This window comes from Gallinula chloropus (assembly GCF_964237585.1).
Source record: "Gallinula chloropus genome assembly, chromosome: 5".
NCBI lineage: Eukaryota > Metazoa > Chordata > Aves > Gruiformes > Rallidae > Gallinula > Gallinula chloropus.
In genome coordinates, this window is record NC_140090.1 from 5,757,504 (window position 1) to 5,774,506 (window position 17,003).

A 17,003-nucleotide genomic window follows, 5' to 3' on the forward strand; every position below is an offset into this window, starting at 1 on the left:
AATAACCCAAGGCATTTCAGAATTCCTGCTTTCAAGATAGGGATGTGTTTCTCTGTCATCTTACTCATCTCAACCTGCAGCTATCATGAGTATACCAGACCACTACCCAGTGTAGCAGGTGAAATCTTTTTTTTTTTGCCTTTCATCAGTGCAAATACATTTTGTGTTTATGTTTGTTTTCATATTTGACTCATGCTAGATTGTAGTTGTCCTCCTGTGACCAATGCCTCTCTCTTCTAAGAATTATTTAGTAATAATAAATACTAATTGATATCTATAACTTGTAAAAATAAAAGTTTGAATTGTATGCAATTATATACCATCCAATTTTTGCCTAGTAAAAAACATTATCTGATTTTTGACATCCTGTGTGATAATCCCATTGGGGCACCAGAAGTTTCTATTAGGATTCTCATATATTTTGTACCAATTTATTGATGAAAATGTTACCAAGATCCAGAAGGAACCTAGAGCTTCAGCACTTATGTCGCTCAACCTTACATTAAGAACTTGCATGCTTCCTATAAGCGAGATGTGTATTAAATCTGTAGATTCCATTATAATCATCATATTATCCGGATTATCTATTAATTCTTCAGAACTGAGCTTCATTGAGCTCAAAATAGCTTAGATTGCTGTATTTCCATTCTCCATAGGATGGGTTTTTTTCCATAGCAGAGAAGATTTTGAGGGCAGTATGCGCTAGCTTCAGTAAAGTAATGTTGCATAAGTAAACCAATGTTGCATTTTATTCCATTGTCCATTTATTTGTATTACCTTACTCTGTCTTCCAAATGTGTGCCAAAATGTTCCATCATTTTAATGTGTGACTAATTGCCTGGATCATTCCTCCCTTTACTTGGAAGCAATACCATTCCAATTAAACCTGTGTGTGATTTGCTTTGCCATTTCATTCAAAACTGACCAACTTTGGCACATTAAGTTTTTGAGTGTTGTTTCTATTATGAATATGATAATTCCCATCTTTGTTCAGTGTTCTTATTCTTGCAGAAAATTAAGGTAAAATATTCATGTAGGGGTAGTTGTACTTAGACAACCTTTAGTATCTAGTCATCATAGACATCCCACTTCTTTATTCTATTTTTTTATATTCATACAGATCTAGAAGTCATAAATATGATAACTCTAACTTTCTTTTTGAGAGAGAAAGACTGGGGAGCAGGAAACAAACCCAGTGTGGATAGCCCCAGTACATTTAAGAAGTGACAGAAGCTTTGGCAGAGAGCTTCAGTGGTCTCCATGCTTGGAACTAGTGTCTTGTGTCTGGGTTTTCTCAGGCAAAGACCTTGCTTGATATTTATCGGTGCCGCTCAGTAGGCTACGCTTTCTGCTTACATCATAGAACTATATATATATACATATATATATATGGTATGTTTTCTTTCCTTGCATCTGTTCTAAGTATTCATAGGAGTAAAATCTTAAATGCCTTTCATGCTCTACAAAGAAGATGAAGTCTAAATCTCTGGCTCCAATGTCAGTGCAGCTCCAATAGGTGCATGCATTAGATTTTTAGCTTATCCCACTGAATGCAACAAAAATACTGCCACAGATAGGTTGTCTTGTAGGTGCTGGCAGATAGATCAGAAGGACAATTTCTTCAGCTGGTGTAAAACAACAAGCAATGATGATATACCTGAGCTCAAAACCCATAAACTGAACTGCTTTCATCTCTAGGTCCTTTTAATTTGAAGCTGTGTTCTCATTCTTCTCTAAATAAATGAAGTATTTCAGCTCCCTCAACAACTTCATTACCAGTAATTTATTAAGTTATCCGAACATAATTAAACAAAACAAATAGTTTAGGGGGTTTCAAATTTTTAGACATAAACACTTTGTTGTCCATCAGTATTCAGAAATTTAGCAGAAATGTATTAGGCTCCTAATCATACAGTAGAGACCATTTTACATTACATTCTTTATTTTATCACAGTTCAAAACAAACCCACATGTGAAGAAAATTATTTTGGTTGTCCTAGTGGAAGATGTATTCTGACCACCTGGCTTTGTGATGGGCAGAAAGACTGTGAGGATGGAATAGATGAATTGCACTGTGGTGAGCGTTTTGTCTTATTTGTATTTCTGTAGTCATTAATCAGAAATAAGTTTGCATTTATATCTCAGAGATCAAATCTAGAGCTGTAAAAATGGGCTTTTGAAATACCTTTCCAGACTTCACACAGCTAATATTCTAAACCCAATCTCATTCCAGAATAAAAACCCTACCTTTTTTTTTTCTTTTCCTAAAGATATGATTGTATACAGACCTTTCTAATGCTTTCATATATTACAATTTCACTAATACTTTCTAATTCCTCATTGCATCAGGAAGTAACCAGAATAGATCTTTATGACATAAAAATAGACATTTCTTTGTGTCAGAGGCCGTACAGGTGCCATATTTAAAGTAGTAAGAAAAAGGATGTGAATAAAACAGAGCATAAACTGTGACAGGTTAAGAGTCTGTTCTGTCACAGATCCTTTCAGATTCTTCATCTCTACCTAGTTGAGGAGCAGTGCAGTTTGGGATTACTCATAGTAAGAGCTGGTCTTTTGTCTTAAATTTGTATGGATTAACTGAATGGATATTTTTCTTTAATAAAAGTGTGTTAGAACAACAGAAGCAGTATAATATTTTCCTATTCCACATTTAACTACAACCTGAAGCTTGTATATTCTTTTTTTTTGTTATTATTTGTTTACCACTGAACATGCCTGAAAGTTGCACATTACTCTGTGACCCAGTTTCCATTAACATGATTCCATGCTTGGCTTGCACTTTACATTGTATATATACATCTTATAACTTCAAAATTAGGAACTGCTATGCACTGTGAAAATCAAAGTTTTATGTTGACTGCATTCAGTGATTTTATTTCTAGTTTTTATTACACATGCATACTGACATGCAGTATTATAAAACTCCCAGCCAGTTTTCATAGGAGAGAGGGAAGGGGGTTTAGTACATTCTCTTTTTCTGCACTTATGCTCTTACACTGTTTTCAGGTAGTGTTACAACATTCTTCTTTTAAAATCAGATTTTGTTATATAAATTAGTTAATATTTCTAATAGTAAAAATTGTTTTCATCAGTTAAAAAATATAAATTTTATTCTTAAAGAAAGAAGTGATTTGGAGTTTTCTGGAAAGGTCATAAAGTTAGTATTTATTTAGGTTAAATGTGCAGCCTGATTTGGAAATGCTGAACTGTGCTGTTATTTTTAATGTCTAGAAAAGTGTAAATTGGCATCACAGAATGCACATACATAACAATTTTTCCTGTGAGATAAAAGAACATTAAATCCTGTCAAGATGCAATTAAATACTGCGGTAGCAAGAGGAAGGCTGTGTTGGAAAATTTAGACTGTGCCATCTCTGCCCTAGTATCAGAATAATTCTGTTTATTATGGGTAATGTATCCTTGTGAAATGCACAAGCCAGATTTATGTTTTTAAAGTGTTTTTCCTCCTCTCACTAGCAAGATGTTTAAAAAGATATTAGAACGTCACATTTATGTATTTGGTTTAATAAATGTATAGGTGACTGCAAACTCTTAGACACACTGGGAACTTCCTGAATACCAGGATTAGGATTATGCTGTATTTGAGTGTTTTAAGACACTAAAATTGGGAGGGCAGAAAGGGGCAGTATGGAGATTCCTAAACTTTTCTAGAAAAGTTCAGGGAGTGTAGTGCCTGTGTGAACCTAACAAGTGCAGTGGCTGATGTCATTCCTAGATTCGTCTTGTTCATGGAATCAGTTTGCTTGCTCTGCAAACAAATGCATCTCTAAGCAGTGGACGTGTGATGGCGAGGATGACTGTGGAGATGGTTTGGATGAGAGTGATGCCATTTGTGGTAAGTAGAAAACTTTAGTTCTGTATTGTGTCAGATCATGCATAGCAAAAGAGATTAAGTGATCTGAGGAGGTGGTGGAAGGGGACAAGTGTGGCATCCCCAAAAAGCATGTGCTTTAAGATTTGGATATTAGAGATGAACCGAACTTTTCACCATTCCCATCCTTGGAGTAAAACCTCTGTATCACCATAACGTTTCAGTGATAGGTGCCTGAGGACCAAGTTGTTTTATCTTCCCCAGCTTTTTCTCCTATTCCCTTTAAACTTTTATATAGACAGTCATAAGCCTTACTGCATAATATTCCTCTCAGTTTCCCAAACCCTTCAAATAGCAAAAGAAATTGGAAGTTTTGCTTTCTATCTGGAGCTCAGTTGACTGGAAATGTATTAGTGAATTCATTTCAAAAGAAAATCACATTGTGCCAAGCCATACTGTCACAATTTCACGATGTTGGATACATTGCTTCCAACCTTATCTATGCTATTTATTAAGATTTTAAAATTTCAACTTTTAACTCTTAAATATTTGTTCCTTTTCATAAATCATCTTAAAGTTCACTCAACAAAGAGTACTTGATTCCATATTTCATGGGTGATATCACAATAAAAATACTGCTGATAATTTTACTGGTAGTGTTAAGCAGACAGATTAAAAAAAATCTCTTCAGTTTATGCTCAGGGTTGGGGCTTGTTCAATTACTCTCTTAATCAAACACAGAAGTAGAAATGCCAACAAATGGAAAGGATGAAGGCAGAAATTACACTGTTCTAGTATGGCAAACGTGAATTAATTACTACAGTAACTTAACGTTGACATCCACCTGCAATACATTTTTCTGCAGTGTGCAGGTCATGGTAAGAACTGGGGAGTTGGAGGTAATGTCTGTTTGGAAGGGAAGATTTTTCTCTTCCTTTCTTCCCTAGGAAATGGAAAAGGTGTGAAATGAGAAGACAAGCACATCTGAGACTGCTGTATGTGAAACCCTAAGAAACATGAAGGCCTAAATTTTAGTAGAAAACTTAAATCAGGAAGTAGAAAAAGGGAGGGAAAAACGAAGGACAGCAAATTTTCAAGTGCCACTACAACATACCTTTTTTTTTCCTTTTTAGAAGAAAACTATCCATGAAATTACAAGCCTTCTCTCGAAGGGGGAGGAATCCACACCAGTTACACAAAGGGCTGTATTTCTCTTTAGGAACAGGAGGCAGATCTGAAAAAAGAGAGGTCAAGATGACTTCAGATCATTCAGTCTTACAAAATCAATATTTATTTGATGTGAAGTTTAACTGCAGAATTATTAAAAAAATTATAAAGAAGTATACATCAGCAAAAGTCACATTTCTCTTGCATAAATAGTAATGAAAAATCCAATTTTTTAAATTTCTTTTACTCTTTTATTAATTTCTAATTAAAATTAGTAGGAATTTCAATCTCCTTTTTAGTGAGGTATATTTAACTTATATACGAGGGAATACATTAAGTAATGAATTGTGCAAAAGCTTACTTCCAAGCACAGTAAAATCTTAGGATGTATTATTCTTATCTGCAGAAAAGCCTATGTAAGAAAATAAAAAAAAAAATCAAAAAGCAATTAGTCTAACAGTACATTGAGTTACTTGTATTGGAACTGTCAGACGTTTTCTTTCTCCCACTACTATTGTACTTGGTACACATTGTTCCCTTCTACCTGGGGCTGAGTCATGCAAGTTTTGAATACTTTCAGCCTCCTGGCACAGAGGACAGTGGTGTGAGGATTATGTGGTTTACAAGATGGGTTCCTTTGTTCAGTCAGTCCAAACACGCAGTCAAACATAAAGACCAAAATTGGTTTGAAAAGTTGGATAGTTTTGACGCAGGAAGGGAAATTAAATTTCCTTGCAGAAAATTAAGAGACTTGGTAAGAGGAAATGCTGGAAGAAATAGTAGATTGTCAAGATTTTACTGTAAAATACAGTCTTAGCCAGTATGTTCATCATACTGCAGAGATTAAAATCTTGTTCAGCTTTATTTTAAAATAAAGAACCCTTACCTTAAAAAAAAAATCAGTTAGAACATAGAATCATAGAATAGGAAAAGACCTCCAACCATCCCCCTACCACCTGTATTACTTACTTAAACCATGTCCCTAAGTACCTCATCCACCCTTTCCCTAAACACCCTGAGGGACGGTGACTCCACCATCTCCCTGTGAAACCTGTTCCAATGCCCAACCACTCTGTCTGAGGAGAAATTTCTCCTCATTTCTAACCTGAACAAGTTGTACTCCCCTGGCACTACTTGCAGCCATTCCCTCTTGTCCTGTCGCTACTTATCTGTGAGAAGAGGCTGATCTCCAGTTCACCACAACCTCCTTTCAGGTAGCTGGAGAGAGCAATAAGGTCTCTCCCGATCATCCTCTTCTCCAGACTAAACAATCCCAGTTCCCTCAGCTACTCTCCTGATAAGACTCGTGTTCCAACCCCTTCCCCAGCTTTGTTGCCCTTCTCTGGACATGCTCCAGGGCCTCAATATCTTTCCTGTAGTGAGTGGCCCAAAAATGAACGCAGTATTCAAGGTGTGGCCTCCCCAAAACTGAGTACAGGGGGTGAATACCTCCCTGGTCCTGCTGTGTACGCTATTCCTGATGCAAGCCAGGATGTCCAGCACTCACATACAATGTTTTTTCAGGTTCAGTGACCTGTGCTGCAGACACGTTCAGTTGCTTAGGCTCCCATGCCTGTGTTCCTCAGCACTGGCTTTGTGACGGTGAAAGGGACTGTCCTAATGGAAGTGATGAGCTGTCGACAGCAGGCTGTGGTATGTTTGCTTGTTAAAAACATTTTGTCTTTCTTTTCATGGTACTTTTGCCTTTACAATACCCCAATGCTGTTCATACGTGTAGTGTGATATCCCTAAACTTCTGAGAACCTTAATAAAGATTGTTGGGCTACATGTGAGAATACACACCAGAATCCTTCAGTGTTTTAAACAGCCTACCATATTCAGGTATTTTAAAATATACTGAGGCCCACCAGCTGAAGATCAGTACGTGTGTCACTTCATAGACATTGTACAGCATGTTTACTAATGAAAATTAGCACATTATTAGTTATACAGTGTTATTGCTCTTTCTGAAGAAAATCTGCATGTCAGGGAGGCTGTCCATCAAAAAAGAAGATACAGTTCTGCCCTCATTTCTAATTGTTCAGATCTTGACATCTCTGGCCCTACAAACCATTACATCCAGTCTCCTGAGATGCATTTCTGTGAAAAGTTTCAGCAGTTCAGTAGTAGTTTCACTAGGTGTTTTGGGGTTGTTTTTTTCAATTAATATATATATATAAATGGTATAGGTTAAAAATACTGAAATATGTTCTCTCCACTGAATGCGTATTCCATCACTCACCATTTCTAGGCTGAATTATTTTTTAAATATATATGGATTTTAAAGACCTTTTGTTCAGGGGCAGAATAACATAGAAAGGACACCTGTAATTCCTGAATGTTTTTTTCCTCTCAGACAGACCATAGGTTAGTTGTAGACGACAACAACTTCTGAAGCCTTTCTGTCTGGGATTAGATGAGATTTTTAGCTCTCCTTACTTTTTAGGTATCTTTGTGGTGATCAGTAGTTTTTTCTGCTATTGAATTGTGTGTTTCTCTCTGTATTGACTGTGATGTTATTGCTATTTCCATTGAATACATTCAGACTAAACAACTTCTCCTTTCATCTTTCTGTAAGAAAGCAGCTGTATATCTCACTGTTCTCAATTTCATTTATTTTTATGTACTGTATTTTCCTTAGCTCCTAATAACACTTGTGACGAGAATGCTTTCATGTGCCATAACAAAGTCTGCATTCCCAAACAGTTTGTATGTGACCATGATGATGACTGTGGAGATGGATCAGATGAATCTCTGGAATGTGGCAAGTATAACTAAAGTAGAGTCAAAAGAAATGTTTCAGACTGTTAACCATAGGACCTTCTGCAAGGTCTGCTACTTTAAGTCACTATTGAAAAAGAAAGCTCTTCACTTTTTAAAATTGTTTTAATCTTTTAAATTATTCATTAGTGACTATAGCTAGGTATTAACTTGGAGCTGGAGCTATGGTGGCAAATTATTTGCTATAGTTGTGACATAGAGTTGATTACTGATAAAATTTAACAGAATTTAAAAGTGTAGTGTCTAGAATTTCTTGTTCAATGTTGTTGTGAAATAATCCCAGCCAGCAGCTAAGCACCACACAGCCACTTGCTCACTCCACCCCAGGGAGATGGGGAAGAAAATCAGAAGGGTAAAAGTTAGAGAACTCCTGGATTGACATAAAGACAGTTTAATAAGTAAAGCGAAATCCAGACATACAAAAAGCAAATCAAGGAATACAGTCCCCACTTCCAGCTGCAGGCAGGTGTTCAGCCATCTCCAGGCTATCAGGGCTCCATCAGTGTGGTGGTTACTTAGGAAAACAAGCACCACCACTCTGAACATCTTCCCACTTCTCCTTTCCCCCCCGGCCTCAGCTTTATAAACTGAGCATGATGCCATACTGTATGTGATATCCCTGTGGTCACTGGAGACAGCTCTCCCACCTGTGTCCTCTCCCAACACCTTGTGCAACACAGCTACTCACTGGTGGGGTAGTGTGAGCACCAGAAAAGGCCTCTGCTCTGTGTAAGCATTGCTCAGGAGTGACAGAAACACCCCTGTCTTATCAGTACTGTTTTCAGCTCAAATCCAAAACACAGCCCCCTACTAGCTACCAAGAAGAAAATTAACTCTAAAAAAACCCTCACCAATAAAAGCCCCACCCCAAAACCACAGTAATTCAAGATGGGGAGAACATGAGAACAAAATCTATTGGTGCTGTCAGACACAGTGCTGTGTTAGATGAACCACTGTCTCGTCCCATAGGGTATTTCTTCTGTTACTGAAATTTAAAAAAAATAAAATAAAACTAAGTGCTCTATTCAAGAAATTGAAATTTCATCAAGAATATGAAATGTGTTGTTTAAGCAGCTAATCAAAAGAGAAACTACAGCTTTAGGGGGGCTTTTCTGGTTTCAGTTTCCAGTTTCTCTATATCCTGTCATCCAGAGCAGAGGCAGTATTAAGCTGGAGCCCTTGTTCTGCAAATTTGTAATGACCTTTCTGATGACACACTTATGAAATGCAGCAGACAAGATGTAAAGCTGTTGGTCTGTCAAAACGTGCAATCAAAGGTCTCTCAGACAACCAAAAACCTTCACTTTTTTTCCCATACCAAGCCAGCCTGTCTTCTTTCAAGCACGATTTATGTAAAAAAGGAAAAAAACCCAAACTCTCATACCACAGAACTATTTTAATTCCAAGTAATATTTGCAATTGCTGTAATCACATATTGCATTTTGAAAATAGTACATTAGCAGATTTCTAAATGACAACTAAAGATATAGGTTTAAAGCCTTTTATGTAGACAGATACCACATCAAATGTTATGTCTCCATCTGCTATCAGAAAAAAGCTATACTAGACAGTAATTAAAAAATAAAAAGAACAAATATTAACTTTCCAGAGAGTAGAAAATTCTCAGTGCTAGTTTCAGATGCTCACAGCTTTAATAGTTGCTATAATTTAGATATATTTTTTGAAGAATCAACTCAATGGAGCTTAAAAACTCCATTGTCTTCAAGAAAGAAAATTAGTTAAACATAATTCAGCAAAATGTGGTTTGTTTGTTTTTTTTCAAAAATTTGCGAAATCATACTTTATAATCAGGACAAGTGTTGCTAACTAATTTGTATTGTATTTACTTCCCTTATTGTTCCTTGAGTTTTAACTAAATCAAGGCTTGCTTTCAGGGCCTTCTTAAAGGCTTACCGATTACATGAGGCCGATTTTTTGCACATAGAATACAGGAAAAGTTAAACTTTTCTTTCCAGGACAGGAACTTTCTCAATAGTTGGTTTGGTTTAAAAAAATCTCAAATGTAAATATCTTACAAATAGCAGAAGATTTTTCCCTCTGGGAAATTTTCAACTTTCATGTTTCAAAATTGAATGGAAACAAATCAAATTTGTTCTGATTTTTATTATTTTTTCTACTGCTTTGTTGGTTTTGAACTCTGGGTTAAACAGGCATGTTCTAAGAAGCAAATGCTTCATTATTTATTGTAATTTTCTGTTATGAACCCGCTTTATCTTTGAAAAGATATACTTTGATAGATAGATAGATAGATAGATAGATAGATAGATAGATAGATAGATAGATAGATAGATAGATAGATTGATTTTGTGGCCATCTTGGAAACTGCATGTTCAGTGAGGTTAAAATGATTAGTGTTCTGCATGCTTTAAAGGGAAAGTGTATAGTAGAAAGCATGTTGCAAAAATATTTACTGGGTATAGTAATTAGAAAGCAATTTCCTAATACTATCAAAAAGTTATATTAACATGAAAGAAGGTGTATTTACAATTGAGGACTGCAGAAATATGTTCTGCATATGTGGGAATTGTTTTGTGACTATACAGTGCTGCATAACAGACATTTGATTGCTCCTTGTGGCTGGATGCTTGTCTGTAAGGATATATTTTGTTCTGGAAGGAGATAAAAAGAGTTATAATTTTACTTAGATTGCCTTGTCTATGTAAAATTTTATGTCAAAAGTATGAAGCAAAGAATGAAATCAATGACTGTTGTGTTTCTAGGGTATCGTCACTGTCGTCCTGGAGAGTTCACTTGTGCTGATGGAAGATGCCTGTTAAACTCCCAGTGGCAATGTGATGGTGATTTTGACTGCCCAGACCGTTCTGATGAAGCACCTATAAACATCAAATGCAAAAGTTCAGGTTCGGGCTTAATTCTTTAAAGAGCATGTTTGCCCTTGCTTTTTGGAAAGCAGTGGCTTAGGATGGCAGATAGGCAAACCTCATAATAAATAAAACCTCATAGCTTAAATCTTCACTGCTTTCATGGTGAGATTTTTGTGGTGTGATGTCAGTCCCCAGCATCCAAAACTTCAGCTCACGAAGTTTAAACCACCAGTTCCGATGGCATTAATTGCATATATTAGTTATGAGTATTAAATATTAGTAAATGAAATTAAATATTAGTATTAAATATTAGCTGTACATATTAAATATTAGTATTAAAATATATTATCATAATCATTGCCAAAGTACATAGTTCGCACTGAAAATTGTTTAATATATGTAACATAATCGTCACAAAGTAGTAGGTCATACAAAAGGGGATTGTTTTTCCTGTACTAAACACTGGTCTATTTTTATTAGAAAATTCCTGAGCAAATGTGTTTTATTGATATTTTCTACTGACTGGAGTCTGACTGGGTTTTGAGTGGAAAATGAATCCTAGTGTGCCTATTACATGATCTACAGGGAAGAGAAGCTGTGCTTTTTTAAGTTTGGAAACCTACAGAACTCCATTTTGCATGGAGATTGTGCAGGGAATTCTCAATTAAGCGAAAACAAATGTGTAGAAGGGGATAATAAGTTGAAGTAATTCACACATTTTCCAGAGGAGGAACTTTTAAAGGCACTAAAATGTAAAAGGTATTATAATACTATGAATATTCAATTTTTACCAGTGTTTCATCTGACTTGCACACATTGCTGCTCATCTATGAGAAAATTAATTCCAAATACTAATAGACTACACAAAGTTGGGTTCTCCTTTTTGTTTTCCAGAGCAGTCATGTAACAGCTCTTTTTTTATGTGCAAAAATGGCAAGTGTATTCCTCAAAGTGATGTTTGTGATAACAAAGAGGATTGTAGTGACGGGTCTGATGAAAAGAGCTGCCACATTAATGAATGCCTCAGTAAGAAAGTGAGTGGCTGTTCTCAAGATTGTCAGGATCTTCCTGTTGGATACAAGGTGAATAATTTCAAAATATGGTGCAATATAACACAAATTCTTCTTTCTTTACTGTTTCTTAACTACGGTGTGATTATAATAAAACTCCCCTGTGTTGTAATGAAGTAGTTTGTCTACCATAGTAAGATCATTCAAGTTTTCATTTCCAGTAAGCAAAGAGTTGTCAATTGTATAACAAAAAAAAAGGTGGAATACATACTTTAAACTTATGGGAAAGAATACACAATGCTTTAAATATTACAAATCATGCTGATGTATACAGGGCACTAAAATCAGTTGTGTAAAAGGAAAATGCATGGGATTAAATAAGGGAAATATCTTTCTCCTTTGTTTTTTTCATACATAGTAAAAAACACAGAAATATTCAAAGTATGATTACCTTAGTTGCAGAGCAAAATGGTTTTCTGCACATGATGGTATTTTCTGAATCACCTGAATCTGGTCTTTGGCCTTGAGATGTAGAAGGGAATACTTCTTGGGTATTATGGAAACCCTAGCTGCTGGCTGCCCTAAGCCCTACATAGGTAGAAGCAAAGAATGGAAGTGAGAGTTTTTTCAGAGGTTTAACTCTGAGGTGACCTTATCTACACCCCAAAAATGTTTCCTCTTTTCAGTAGAACATCAGTCTACTGATAACTAAATAAAATCTATCCAGCATGACTTAGCTTTAAAGATATTCCAACCTCTGAAACCATGTCCTAGTCATGAGGCCGTAGACTGGAGAGCTGGAGACTAGGTTGGGTACAGCAAAAATCTTAATTAAATATCATCGATGCAGAGAAAGCATGTCATGGGGCTCTGCTGAGAATAATGTGGAGAATACAGGAGGGAACATGGCGCACAGTTTTCCATTGAAATACTGCCCTGGTTTGAAACCCCACACACACACCTGGTTGTATTCTGCATCACTCGTGATGCATGTGATAAACTTGCCATAGTGATCAGCAGAATCCAAATAAAAATCAGTTTCAGGGGTTCTAATTCACACTACCGTATCTGTCACATAGATTGCTAGATGCTATCAATGCTTCAAGAAAAGTTATTAAAAACTCTTCATATTTTTACCAAAAGGCTCATGTGTACCTGAAAATAACTCCAGAGGGTCCATCCATCATTATTTTCATGGAAGAATCTTTTCCATATTTTTGAATAAATGTATTTTGCATTTTTTTAAGTTATAGAAGAAAAGATAATTACTCATTCTCAGGGTTATTTGGGAAGGAATGGTACTTAGGATCACTCCAACAATAGTTGAAAAGAAACGTAGGTATGGCTGCCTGTGAACAATACTAATAGGAATGTAATTAAGATGTTACTTGAAAAACTGAGGCTACATGAAAGAGTTTATGATGCTAACATATTCAGAAGAAAGCACATAAGATAAAAACCAAAATTGTGGAGTAATTCAAAATTAATGTTTTGTTTTTCTTTCCCAGTGCAAATGCTGGCCTGGATTCCTTCTGAAGGATGATGGCAAAACATGCATAGATATTGATGAATGTTCATCTGGATTTCCCTGTAGCCAGCAATGCATCAATACATATGGAACCTACAAATGTTTGTGTGCAGATGGGTATGAAATACAGCCTGATAACCTTAATGGCTGCAAGTCTCTTTCAGGTATCACTTTTTTTTCTTAGTCTAGAGCTGTAGCCAAATTAATTTGCAAAAGACTTTAGCCCTAAGGTCTTTGTTACCCTTTTATACAAGATAAACAGAGTTGCCTTGAAGCACTCTACTTCTTCAGTAAACAATAGGAATGTAATTCAATGTTTGATTGTAGTAAGTTCTATTTTTAGTACCTATTGTGCTCAAATCATTTGTAGTGAATAGTTACAGGGGGATTACAGAAGTTTGAATTAGAAAAAGTATTAGGAAAGTTAAAATACATCACCTAATTCAACTTCTGAGTCATGTGTGGATGGTATGTTTATGATAAGTGTTTAAGAGACTTCAGATAGTTTATTTCATCAACTTTAGAATATTAGGTTGCATTTCAAACTTCCTGGTATGAAAGGAAGGAACAGGAAAGAATAATAGAAACTGCAAAATCTATTATTCCCATAGCACATTAAACCATCCAGTCTTACGCATAATGCAGAGTGAAGCTCTAGATACAGAGAGAACACTGGTTATTTCCTCACCCCTACACCACTGATGTAATTTTTTGTGCCTCAGTGTGTGGGATTCACTAAGTGAGTGAAAGGAAGAGCAAAATATCAACAGGAAAGAAAGAAAACCCCCCACATTACTGTGTTCTGCCTGATGTCCTTCATAGTGCAGGCAATCTTCTGTTTGAGGGGACTCCTCCTTATTCAAGTCTTGCACAAAGTTGTTGTTTGTGTTGTAGTTTTAAATATCAAAGTCCTTCTATTTTCTTTCTAAATGATGAGAGGACTGGAACCTCTGTCTGTCTGATATTCCTGTCTTAGGTGCTTCCCTGATTAATCAGAGGAAGCACAGCAGAGGGCGGGAATACAGGATCAGGCTTTTGCTTTGCTCCCGTTTCATGCTTTGCACACCACTTGTTCATTTAGAAGCCATAGATCACTCACAAGAGAAGGGGAGCTGGGACACATCATAGTACAGTTTGTTAGAGATGTAATATACTGAACATCCAAAATGATCATGGCAAAGCTGTTCCTGCTGGGGCAAGAAAGGGTGTACTGCAAAGAGATGCCAACATGTGAATGTTTGGCCTGATGCTGATTTCTTGCATCAGTTGCCTTGAACTCTTGCCACAGAGTGCAGCAGTACAGCCATTCCCCACACACCACTGACAGTCAGTCCTGAGGATGATGCCTCAGATCATTTAAGAAGTGGAGGGTGTCTCAAGAGTTGAACATAAGATTCAATCAAGGTGGTATGATGTATTCAATTCAAGAGCAGAATAGTTTGGACAACACATAACATCCCAGAATGTATGAGCAGGAGATGCAAATCTTCAATACATTCTAAATTATTAGTAGGTTGTTGTGTTGTTTGGTGGGTGGGGGGGTTATTTAATTTTAGCTGAGGTCTCAGTCAACAGAGCTAAAATCAAGACAGGTTCTTTCAAAATGCTTATTGAAACTGTTATGTATGTCAGTGGCAGAGATATTTCAAAGTAAGTGATCGCATGAAGGAGTATCTGAAGAAGGGTGGTTGGATAAACCTAGGAAGCCAAGGGTGAGGAAGCTAAACCTGGCGTCAGCTCAGAATTAGAGTCGAGCTTTCTCCCATGAGCTGGGTTTTTCTGTCTCTATTGAGGAGTTGAAATCTCAAAAAGCAGTGGTCAAAACATGGTTTGTAACTGTGACAAATAATAGTCTTAGTGATAATTTGAAAATGAATGTTCAAATTAAAACAGGTGGTATGAAATATATTTAAAATCTAATCTCTGACATTAAATTAGCATAACAGTATGTTTCCCATATAACAAAGGCAAAAAGAAATAAAGTACATTGAAAGATATACTAATTGATTGCTTTGTTCATTTTTATAGTGCATCATTGATCTTTCTTGGAGCATTTGAATGTTTTAAATATTTCTTTCATCCATAACATTGATCAGAGCATGTAACATTTATTTTTCAAGCCATCTGTATTTCAGCATTGTATTCCTGATTTTCCATAAATTAACGTAAAAGTTAGTCTAATATATTCTTTCTCCCGGGGTTTAGATGAGGAGCCTTTCTTAATTCTGGCTGATCATCATGAAATAAGAAAAATTAGCACTGATGGATCCAACTACACTTTGTTGAAACAGGTATAATCATAGTACCATGCTCTAAGTTTAACTCAATACTTTTATTCTTTCCTAAAGTGTGCAACTGATAGAAACATCATCTTACAATTGGTGTTTTATGCACCATAGAACAGCTGCAGCACCTTTCCAGTTCTTATACTATTTTAAATTGACTAAGTTATCAGAGTTGGACATGATTAAAGCTCAGGCAGTTGTTTTGTCAGCCATTCTGATGTACTAAAAAACTTAGGTTATTTGTGATCCTCTTCCATTTTAATACATTTTGTGCAATTTGTTTATTTTGGTTTAAAAAAACAAAAACAACCAAACAAAAAAAAAAATCTGTTTGGCCATGTGTTATTTGGGCTACTTAAACCTCATAATCCAAATTGGTTTATTTTGGTTTTAGACACACAATTTGAAGATTTACACTATTACAATACGTGAACCTATATCTTTGGCTAAATCTACCTTTTTACATTAATACTCTAAATTACTGTAACCAGAAACAAACTTATTTGAAAGAATACAAAAATAGAGTGTCACCCACCAAGTCCAGAGCTGTCATTTTAGCAGTTTCTGCTCTGCTGCTGTGCTTCACCTAAGTGTAGTTACTTACCATAGTTCCCAAATATGTTTTTATTAAAACATCTCTTTCCTTGATTACTAATTAATTGACTGTAGAAAGACTAGAACAATCAGCTATGGCAGTCAGTAGCATTAGGCTTTTTGTGGCTTCTTGTGTCAATAAGATGTGCATCTTAATGTCACAAGAGAAGTGTTCAGGTCCTCACAGTAGTAATTACAAAATTAACCACCTTGCATTGAACACTGACTTTATTTAAGCATAGAAAGCATTATGTTGAAGTCTGTTCTTCTGAAATCCTTATGACTACCTCTCATGTACATCTCATTGACTCTCTCCTCTTTTGCTGGTATATCCATTAATAGAAGCATGTGAAAAGAGGGAATAAATGTTAGATTTTCTTTATGGTTGGTGGCAACAGATTGTCTCAGAGCTTCATCAGACTTGAATTTATTTGATTCTTCTTCGTTATGTTAGAGGCTGCATAGCTCCAGCTATTGAAGAGAATTTGTGTTTTCCATATCACATTAATTCACTAGTTTGATGAATCTGTGCTATTGAACCTGTGAGCCTTTGATCCTGCAAGTGCAGTATTTTAAAGGCATTCAGATTTGAAAGCAAGGAGGGGAGTTATACCAGCAGAACAGGTGGGCTGTCTTCTTCATAAGGACATCTTCTTGTCCTTGTAATGTTATGATGGATCAGCTCGCTCTTAGACATCTACCAGATGAAGGCAAATACCAGAGCTGCTCTGGCAAAGGAGCAACACCACCCTTCTCTGTGTATTTGATCTGTGCTTTGCTATTCTAACAGTTGTTCAAGTAAACTCAGAGTAAAAGAATTGAAAGTAAGACTTCATTCAGTCTTCTCTGAGTTATGTGCCAGCTTTTTCCTATCTTTTTTTTTTCCCACCAAATATACATAAGCAGTACAACTGTTTGAATTGTCTCTTGTGTGTGTCC

General features: G+C 36.0%; 1 protein-coding gene across 1 annotated transcript in view; it reads left to right on the top strand.

Annotated features, from left to right (window-relative positions):
- The window catches only part of LRP1B (LDL receptor related protein 1B), a gene marked incomplete at both ends in the record, with an annotated part of 709,648 nt that overhangs the window by 581,936 nt on the left and 110,709 nt on the right, over positions 1-17,003 (top strand). The window contains 8 exons of the mRNA XM_084264363.1: positions 1,955-2,077; positions 3,758-3,877; positions 6,545-6,673; positions 7,662-7,784; positions 10,543-10,683; positions 11,542-11,729; positions 13,166-13,349; positions 15,391-15,476. Of these exons, the coding sequence (XP_084120489.1) occupies positions 1,955-2,077; positions 3,758-3,877; positions 6,545-6,673; positions 7,662-7,784; positions 10,543-10,683; positions 11,542-11,729; positions 13,166-13,349; positions 15,391-15,476 (1,094 nt within the window). The remainder of the gene's footprint in view (positions 1-1,954; positions 2,078-3,757; positions 3,878-6,544; positions 6,674-7,661; positions 7,785-10,542; positions 10,684-11,541; positions 11,730-13,165; positions 13,350-15,390; positions 15,477-17,003) is intronic.